Here is a 10,385-nt window from a genome sequence, read left to right on the forward strand (position 1 = left end):
GTATAGTGAGTAAAATGAAAAGTGAAAACTATGAATAGAATTATTCTTTTAATAAGAAGGAGGTGCTGTTAATAAAAGGAAATCGTGCTAGTTAGCTTAATTAATTAAAATTTGGATAATTATATAAAAGCCCATTTAATGAATAGTCCACAAGCCCACCCCTTTTGATCAGGGGCACATATCATTGCAACTTGCAATCAACTAGTATAAGTCTATTGTCTAAAAAAAAAAACTATGTAAGTCTATAATGATGATTTGTTTTTATAAGTTGGGGCAATAAATGCACAAAAATAACTTTAATAACACCACATCGAAAGTTTAAATCAATAAATTTTGGGTTAAGATGCAAATGCACTCTCAATATAGCCACTCCTAGAGCCTCGTACTCAATATTGGATCAGTTAAGCTCACGATGTTCCAATTTCGGTGCAATTAAATCATTCCCCTAACGCCGTTTAACTCCGTTAAGTAATTTATTCAGTGCAATTAAGCCTTTTCCCCTTTAGATTGCACCTCTTAAAGTATCTCTTACTTTTACTAATCAATTTTCTGTGCACCCTTTTCAATAATTAACAAAAATATTTATTTCGCGTACTTTAAACTCAAAGAATCCAAAGAATTACTGTTAAATCAAAGGAGAAAATTAAGAAAATTATATAATTAAATTATTCATAAATGATTACATAAAAATAATAATCAAATATTTTTTTTCTCAAAAGTCAAACCAAGAATTACATAAAACCAATGCCCCAAAATTCTCAGTCCAATTGCCAACGATAGTACAATTAATAAAAATATTGAATAGCCCATACGAATCTTCAATTTTGAGCCATTAATAAAACTAAACAAATCAAAAGCCCAAACTAAAATAAAGAAATTAATATTAAAAAAATTGAAAGAAATTTAAGAGCTCTTGCACAGTTGTTGCACTGCTCATTCTTCTCTCTGCGACACAGCTGCTCTCTATCTCTCTCACACACTCTCTCTCGTCTCCGGCCTCTCGGTGCCCCCGCCCTCGCCGGTTTGCCCAATCCCTCGTCTCCCAGTCTCCCTCATCCCCTCTCTTCTTTCTGCGCCACCGGTCTCGCAGACCCGCCCAGCCTCCTCCATCATTGGCGCCTGCGTCAGAAGCAGTAGCAGTGCTTTGTGTCCAGGACACAGGTAACAATATATAGCCAAAAAAAAAATGTGGCTTCTATTGTGATTCTTCTTCACAGTAGCTTCTTCATACATTAGACAAAATACTTTATGCTCATTGCTTTAATTCATGGATAATGTTAAGATACATGAGATGTACAACTTAAGCAACCCTAATTTCATTTCTAAATCAGCGCCGCTTATTCATCTTCTCTCTTTTTTTTGTTTTAATTCTTGCTGCTTCTCTCTGCGTCTTCTCTTTTTTCGTTGAGCATCCACTTCTTATTCTTTCTTCTTGCTGGCAGAATGTTTCCTTCTTTTTCATCTCTTTTCTTCAGTTCCTTCTTATTCTTTTATCATGGCAGAATTGATTGCTGGTAAATTTGAGATGCTCCGATTAGAAAGTGTGAATCACTATCATATTTATAGACGTGGAGGCAGGGGCGGATCCAGGATTCAATGTTAGGGGGGGCTGAATTTATTGGACTACGGTGCTTGAAAATATTTACACGGGGGTTCGGGGGCGGGAGCCCCCGAAGCAATTTTTTTGAGCATTCCGTACACTCCATTTCATACATTTTTTCAACAATCACTTAATATAATAAGATAATTGTTCGCAATTCAATTAATTCAACATCAAGTAGATTGAAAGCATATAAAAACGTACTTTTATTCATTTTTCTTAAAAAAAAATTGTTTCGTCTTCTAAACAAATAAACTAATTTTCATTGTTAGTAATTAGTAATTTTACTTTTACCTTTAGAATTGACTCAAATTTAACATTAAAAATTAACTAAGAAAGAAAAAATGATAAAAATAATACTATAAATGTAACAACTCAATGTGTTGAGCAATTAATATGGATAGTTGGATACTATAAATAATGTATTACTATATTTTTTCTTGTATTTTTTTTATTTATATACACATATATATATAGATATAAAACAAAATAATAAATATATATATCTATAATTTAAAAAAAAAACTCAAAAATTGGGAGGGGGCTGAAGCCCCCCCTAGCCCCCCCTGGATCCGCCACTGCGTGGAGGCCACACATACTTGTTCTCCAAGAATAAATTTCAATTATCATTAATAAAGAGACCGCAGATTAACCAATAATTTTGCAGCCTATTAGAACCTCGGTTTGCAGTGATATTATATATTCATTGGTTTTGCTGGTTACGCATTGAACCAAAAGTTGGATAAAAACAGGGACTCTATCGACGGGCAAATGTTGCTGATGTGATGTATTCAGCTGAGAGAGAGAGGGGAAATTACAGCTTAAATTTGCTCATTACACAATGAATGAAGAGAATTATTAATGGACAATAGTGGGTCTCTTTTGGCTTGAAAATGACTAAAATTGTGATGTACTCAGCTTTTATATATATATATATATATATATAGGGTTAGCTTATATTGAGATTTTAAATATTTTGAGATTTTGAGATAAATGAACATATCAATAAATTCTTTGAACATAACCAATATAACTGATGAACATATGAATCTATTTAATTTATTTAAAAAACACGCCACTTGTAGGGATTGAACCCTAGACCAACGCGCGTTCATAAAAATTAATTGACAAGTTCATCAAAATGTACTTATATGTTCATTTATCTCAAAATCTCAAAATATATATAAATCTCAATTGAACCAATTCCTATATATATATATATATATATATATATATATATATATATATATATATATATAGATTCTATTGCAAATGGTATGCATTATTTGTTGTCCGTAAATGTGTTTTTTGAAGACATTATATTAGTGTATTGCATGAGTTGTCTGTCATTATACATATTTACAATTAACAATAAGGATGCGTTACTCTTTGATGGATAAATTTATTATGAAAAATGAGGGATAACAAAAGTTTATACCTTTAAATGCCTTTTTCTTTATTCATAGAGGGATAATATTATCCGTCCTTAAAGTGAAAATAAGAAAGAAAAAATGATGAACTTCTCTTTTGTATAAAATGTGAGAAAAGAAAGGAGGTATTTAAAGGCATAAATTTTGTTATCCCTTATTTTCTTATGATAAATTTATCCACCAACGTAAACGCACCATAAATAGAAAATGTGAATTAATGTAATATCCATTGTTGAGGTATTATTGGCGGAGTAATAGATAGATTCGAATTTCGCAAACTCGGCACCGTGAAAATGCTGGTGCAGCTACTTCATCGGCTGCTCAGTCCCAATTTCTCATCACTCCGCAACTTCCCATCTCCAAACCCTCACAAGACTCCACCATTTTCTGTTTCACTCCGCGCCTCCATTTCCCAGAAGGCTAACCCCCAATCCTCCTCCGCCCCCAGTCTCCCAAAACCGGAGGCGGCCTCTGAAGCCTCTCGGTTCGCGCGGACCGTGCTATTTGTGCCGCCTGGAGTCCAGCCGGATGAAATCACGGAAGAAAAGGTCCTCCCAGGCTCGAACATCGTGCTGGGACCCTACGCTGGTGACGCCAAAATCAAGGAGGTGAATTTCGTGAAGAGCAGCAGCCGCCCCAAGGAGTGCCCTAGAGACGACCGGCCAGAATTCGCCATGCTCGGCCGCTCCAACGTAGGGAAGTCTTCACTTATTAACTCCTTGGTTCGCAAAAAGGAAGTTGCCCTCACTTCTAAGAAGCCAGGTTTTGAATTTATGTGTTGTTTCTTAGTTTGTATATGTGATTTGGGATGAAATGTTAATTCAATATGGATGACTTTTGCAGGGAAGACTCAGTTGATCAATCATTTCTTGGTGAATAAAAGTTGGTACATTGTGGATTTGCCCGGATACGGGTGAGCTGTTTTTTGCTTTCTGCTTATCTTTGCTTAGAGGTGTTTGTATGTTAAATCATTAGAGCTTCTTTTTTTTTGAGAAAAAATCTTTAGAGCTTTAATGGTATGTTGAGAAGTTAGGTTATTGTATTTGGCTGCTCAATCGAAGTTGAGGAGAAAATACTGATCCAGATTGGCTTGTTATCTGTTGTTAAATTCTAGCATATGCGTCGCAATGGAAATTCACAAATATGAATTGGACTTTCTGCATATTATACTGTAAAAAATTGGATGAATTAAGTAGGGTTGGATGAGTAGGTGTTGTTGAGGAACAGATTAGATTTAGGGAAAATAATCTTGATACTGTGGAGTTCATTGTATGTGAAATGAATTTAGTATTGAGGGATACAAGGGATTGCTTCTATGTGGCAGCGATCGTCATGGTTTACCCGTAGTATAGTTGTATCTTGATGGTAGCTGGTTAAGTTTTAGGAAATGGGTTGAATATATAACTGCATAATTGAGTAAAACGTGAGAAGTATCTGTCACTATTAGGATGTGTTATCTGTGGTTGATAAATTTATCAGGGGAAAATAAGGGATAACAAAAAATTCTCTCTTTAAATACCTCAATTTCCCCCTCATTTCCTACAGAAGAGAATTCCACCCTTTCTCATTCCTCATTTTCACTTCAAGAGAGAGAACATTATTACACCAAAAATAGAGGGATAATATTATCCCTCCTTGAAGTGAAAATGAGAAATGGTGAAATTCTCTTTTGTAGGACATGAAGGAAAAGAAATGAGGCATTTAAAGGGAGAATTTTTTATTATCCCACCTTTTCCCATGATAAATTTATCAATCAAAGAAAACACTCCCTTAGAGTCAAATGTTACTTTTCTGAATTTGGCAGTACACTTGTTTCTGAAGTTTTTGTATTTGATACTAAATGTTTTACCATGATATGGATCATCAATTCCCTGAATTTGGATGGTTGCCTAGAAACTTACGTTTATATGTTCAATTGCATAGTAAATATACCTCATTCGGTTTTCCTTGAGGTGCATGATGGTTTAGCTAGAGTAAGACTGTTATCACATAAGCACATTGTGTGATGACGACAGCTCCTTTAAATTCCCAGACTTGTGATTATTGGCTGCCCTTCAACGATACATCTTATTTCACGTGCAGATTTGCCAACGCCCCGGAGTCTGCTAGAATGGATTGGTCGTCATTTACTAAAGGTTACTTTTTGAATCGTGATACCCTGGTCTCTGTTCTCCTTCTGGTTGATGCAAGTGTTCCGCCTCAGAAAATTGATCTTGATTGTGCAAATTGGCTTGGACGAAACAATGTATGTAACTTTGATATGCTCTTGAATTTTGTGAATTTTGAAGTGCTAAACTGTGTGTTGATATGTTGTTTATAGATACCTATGACTTTTGTTTTCACAAAGTGTGATAAAACAAAAGGAGGCAAAGCTAAAAGGCCTGATGAGAACATCAGAGATTTTCAACAGCTGATCAGAGAAAGCTATCGCGAACACCCTCCATGGATCATGACGAGCAGTGTGACAGGGTTAGGCAGAGATGAGCTTCTACTGCACATGTCGCAGCTTAGAAACTATTGGGATCAGGAGTAAGGTATTGGGACCTGCCATTTTTGTCTCTACTGAATCTTCATACGTTGTAAATTGTTATGCCACTCTTTTAAACTCCATTAAGCTGGAAAACTGCTTCACTAATATTATTTGTCATACATCTAACTTGAGCTGCTGGGTGCCTTTTATGTTGCCAGTGTTTCCAACTCATGAATTTTATCCTGAAAATGTACTTTGTTAAGGCGATGGAGATGTCTCCTTCAATTGGTATATAGAATAGATTACATATGCCACCTCAAAGAAACAAATGGTAACAACAATAAACAAGAAACAGCCCTACTCCTTGGATCTCCATCCTTATGCTTTTTGTTTCATTAGATCCTTATACAATTTTTTTGTTTTAATAAGTTCATATACTTTTATTTTTGATGTAACCCCATCCTTATTAACGAATCTAGTAAAAAGGTTAATTTTCCATTATCTATACATGTGATTATTTATTATTTAATTAAATCTCACATCATTTACCTAAAATTACTATGAATAAAACCTCATGACCTCCAATTCATACATGTACATAATACCACTGCTCCTCATACAAATTCTCTAAGTAGCCCCAAGAAATGTTTTTTTTTTTTTGTGGTTAACTTTCGGGTTCTTGCCTAATTTCATATAGATTGTCATTCACTAATCATCGTCAAAATTATTATATGGTTTCGATTTAATAGTAACATTGCAGAAAAAATAAAATTTGAATTCGAGGTTATTTGTTTTTTAATAATAATTATATGGGGACTCAATAAAACAAGTATAAGAATGTAAGGCTTCATCTAGCCAAAGCATTACCATTATCCCTTTGAACGGCTTCTTGAATTGCTGCCTAAGCTATGAATCAACGAAGTATACGAAGCATAATCAAGAACTAGGCCCATTGCAGCACGCAGTTTAGAGACATCTTCTGTTTTCCTGTATTTACAGTAGCCTTGTAGAAGGATGTTATAGGTGATGTCGTCAGGCTCCACCCCAAGATTCATCATTGCCGTGAGAAGCATATTTGCATTCTTCATCTGCCCTACCCTGCAGTAACCATTGATAAGCACATTATAAGAGACAACAGACGCCGCGATTCCATCTCTCTGCATCTCCCTAAGCAACATGGACGCCCTCCTAACTTCTCCTCTCTTGCACAACCCATCCATTATCATTGTATACGTTCCACAATCAGCTTTCAGATCAACTCTCAACATCTCCCTCAACATTTTCTCTGCTTCAACAACTCGCCCTTCCCGACACAGACCAGATATGAGGGCCGTGTAAACCACACTATCAAGCGCGATCTTCTCTTCAATCATTCTCTTCTTCAGCTCAAACGCAGTCTCCAAATCTCCCGCCTTACAACTTCCATCGATAAGGGTAGTGTATGTGACCTTATCAGGCTTCAAACCCTTCACACTCATCTCCTCAATCAGACACCGTGCTTCTTTCAAATCCCCCTTGTTGCAAAGCACATTGATGATGGCATTGTAAGTGATCAAATCAGGCACCAGCCCTTCAGCCAACATTTGTCTATAAACATCCATAGCTAAATCGACCCTCTCGTTCTTGCAATGCCCATCAATCAACGTTGTGAACGTAACATAATTCGGGGACAAGCCAACGTGAAGCATCTCCTTGAACAATTCATCTGCACAGTCCATTTTTCTAGCCTTACACAGCCCATTGAGAAGAACACTATAAGTGTAAACATCAGGGCAAACTCCATTTTCCTGCATCAAAATCTTGAACTTAAACCCTTGCGCCAAATCTCCCAACCTAACATAACCATTCATTAAAGTATTGAAACTAACCACACTAGGCCTCAAACCCCATCTCCCAATCGAATCAAAAACCAATTGAGCGAGCTTCACTTCTCCTGTTTTGCAGAATTTGTCCATGAGAATGTTGAAAAAATACAAACTTGGACGATACCCACATTCCAGTATCTCTTCATAAAACCCCCAAACTAATTTGTAAGACTTGAGCTTCATCAAATGTTCGACAACTCTCCTACAAGCATCAAAGGGCACCCGAATTTTATGCTTCTTGGCCAGTCTAAAACACTGTATAGCATCAAGAACAAGCCCTGATGCTAAATAAGCAGTCAACAATCCAGAGAAAACATAAAGATGGGATTTTTGAGTAGCTTTGAATTCAAGAATTGCTGCGAAAACATCAGAAGCGGAGTTTCTCCCTTTTCTGGAAACTACGATTTGGAGCAAGGTTTGGGCCTCTGAGAACATTTGATGGGAGCAGAGGAAATGGATCATGGTGCAATACGAGTGGAGGGTGTGGCGAAAAGTAGAGTTGGAAGGAGTGGAGAACCATTGGAAGAGGGAGAAGAGAGAGAGTGGGGAGAGAGAGTGTGGATTGAGGTTGATGAGATTGACCAAGTGGTGGGGCTTGAGAGAGGGGAGGAGATGCTTGAGGGAGGCGTGGAGGGGTTTCGCCGGAGCATTTTGGATGGCTTGGGAGAGGGCCGTGAGTATGGGGTCTGGCTCCTGGATGGACCAGGCGGTGGGGGAGTGGCGCTGCTGAATTCTTGAAACGTTCTTGGTCGCCATGTTCGAATCATTTTTTTCCCTAGACTATACACTGTCGATTATTTGGGCCGTCATTTGGGCTTTATCACCAATTGAACCGTCTAATTTTCATAGGATACTTCTTCTATTCATAACTCTTTTTTCTCTTCATACCCTTTTATTTAATAAATAATAAAAAATATTTCTATATATATAATGATAGCTTTATTTACGTGGCCCCCAAAAATATGAACAAAAAGAAGAACACGTACAATCCCATTAATTCCAAGAAAAGAAAAGATGGAACTTCTTATTACTAGTGTTGATGCTATCCTCCATCGTCTCCATAAAACGAAGGATGAGAAATCCACATATATTCAAAACGAAAAAGATTACAATTAAAAGCAGCAGCCATACATACGACGACAATCATGAACAATTAATTAGAGAATGCATGCTAGAGAGTTTGAAAATCAATACAAAAAAAGAAAAGAAAAAAAAGAGCTGTATCCAAAGTGAAATTCAACATGAGGAGGAAGCTTACAGCGTCTATAAGACTAGTATAGAAAAGATGTATTAATATATGACACAACAAATATTAATTTATCAACTTATCTCGTAATAAGAAAAATTGTCAACTTATCTTCAAATCAAGATCTACTGGTCTCAAATAAATAGACTAGAAAAATATTTAAATATAAACGGTAAATCTCTAGACATTTATTACTTCCTGCAAATTCCCAACGGATTCTAAAACCTGTTGGAATCATTAATTTTCTTTAATCTCTAGTGGCATGATTTTATATTCAAAATGTTATTATTATTATTTTTTTGGATAAATTAACAATATTAAATAAATAAATTTAAAGGCCGTGAATTCAAGATGTTATTATTATTTTTTTTTTGGATAATTAACAGTATTAAATAAAGAAATTTAAAGGCCGCGCTACAGGGGACTCGAACCCAAAACATTTAGCCTTAGGCATTAACCCCTTACCGCTTGGCCAACACGCACACTTCAAGATGTTATTAGTCACTTCATTGTCACATAAACTCAAAACTTCTCTCCAACAATGTATCTTCAAATTAACTACTTTTATTCTATACATCTTATTAGTTAAAATTTAAATTAATAAACATCAAAAGTTTAATTAGTACCATAACATATATAATATGTTATAATTTAAAAATATACATAATAGAGAAATAAAGAAAATAACTCAAAGAAACAAATCAAAAGAAAAAGAAAAAGGAAAACACTGTAAATCAGAAGAACAAAAAAAAAGGGAAAGAAATCAATCACTTGCCAAAAATAATGAAAAAGAAAAAAAAAACTAAGGAAAAAAGTACTCCCTCCGTCCCACGACTCTTGAGTTACTTTTCTTTTTCGATCGTCCCACGAATCTTGAGTCATTTCTTTATATGGCAAAAAAATTTCTCTTTATTCACCTTTTCACTTTTTCAACTACCACACTTAATTCTCCTGCCGAAAAGAATTGCCTCAAAATTCGCGGAACTGAGAGAGTATCAAATTTCAAAACCTAAAAAAAAAAAGATTAAAAAATCAAGGTCTAGATAGATGAGATGACAAGGGTATTTGACTAAGCTTATTTTAAAGAGCTCATCATCTCAGCCAAACACCCTTTGAAAAAATGGTAAAAGCTAAGATACTAATTTGTATTGGTGGATTGCAATCCCTTTGTTGGGGATGCATTTTTGTTGCAATGATAATGGTGAAAGGCAATAATTTGTATGCATTTTCAGATGTACGGTATGTTTATATTAATTAAATTTAATTAGATTTCAAGAATTAAATTTAATTAGAGTTCAATAAATATTAATTAAAGTTTAATAATTACAGTTAAATTTAATCTATTTATTATATGAAAACGCAGTTGTTTGGCAATTTTTTTTGCCGCCAAATTTATGGCAAAATGATAATTAAATAAGTAAATTTAGGGTATAAGTTATACGGCAGTTTTTATTTAACTACTCATGTTTGTAAATTAAACTACCCACTACATATTTATTATATTAAATATTAATAACAAAACCTACCCATCATACGAGAATATAGTTTATAATATCATGACCCACAAATCGTGCGGCTGATCATGTAACTAACTCATGCAACAATCTATATCTACATAGTATAATACTTCATAAAATAGGTGTTATTTATCTTTAAATTTTTTTCATTCTTCTCAATTTTCCCACTATTTTTTATTTTTATTTTTTTTCAAAAAAATCGTTAACTTTGATTCATAAAAAATATTTAATATAGATGTTAAATTAAAGATTATCAA

General features: G+C 34.8%; 2 protein-coding genes across 4 annotated transcripts; one reads left to right on the forward strand and one right to left on the reverse strand.

Moving 5' to 3' along the window:
• The first annotated feature begins 870 nt into the window (after nt 1-870).
• Nucleotides 871-5,709, forward strand: LOC131021925 (GTP-binding protein At2g22870). 2 transcript variants are annotated; one of them, XM_057951266.1, is made up of 5 exons: nt 871-1,161; nt 3,268-3,792; nt 3,874-3,943; nt 5,113-5,275; nt 5,351-5,709. In XM_057951266.1, the coding sequence occupies exons 2-5, from the start codon at nt 3,324-3,326 to the stop codon at nt 5,561-5,563; spliced, it is 915 nt and encodes a 304-aa protein (XP_057807249.1). In that variant the 5' UTR covers nt 871-1,161; nt 3,268-3,323; the 3' UTR covers nt 5,564-5,709. The 2 variants fall into 2 exon arrangements, with proteins under 2 accessions (XP_057807249.1, XP_057807248.1); XM_057951265.1 differs by lacking the exon at nt 871-1,161 and having other exon boundaries at nt 2,845-3,792.
• Nucleotides 5,607-8,194, reverse strand: LOC131021911 (putative pentatricopeptide repeat-containing protein At1g09680). 2 transcript variants are annotated; one of them, XM_057951249.1, is made up of 2 exons: nt 6,368-8,176; nt 5,607-5,742 (listed from the first exon to the last, which is right to left on the reverse strand). In XM_057951249.1, exon 1 carries the CDS (start codon nt 8,119-8,121, stop codon nt 6,370-6,372), a length of 1,752 nt encoding a protein of 583 aa, XP_057807232.1. In that variant the 5' UTR covers nt 8,122-8,176; the 3' UTR covers nt 5,607-5,742; nt 6,368-6,369. The 2 variants fall into 2 exon arrangements, with proteins under 2 accessions (XP_057807232.1, XP_057807233.1); XM_057951250.1 differs by lacking the exon at nt 5,607-5,742 and having other exon boundaries at nt 6,288-7,287; nt 7,369-8,194.
• Nucleotides 8,195-10,385: the final 2,191 nt, after the last annotated feature.

This window comes from Salvia miltiorrhiza, chromosome 4, assembly GCF_028751815.1.
Source record: "Salvia miltiorrhiza cultivar Shanhuang (shh) chromosome 4, IMPLAD_Smil_shh, whole genome shotgun sequence".
Classification (NCBI taxonomy): Eukaryota; Viridiplantae; Streptophyta; class Magnoliopsida; order Lamiales; family Lamiaceae; genus Salvia; species Salvia miltiorrhiza.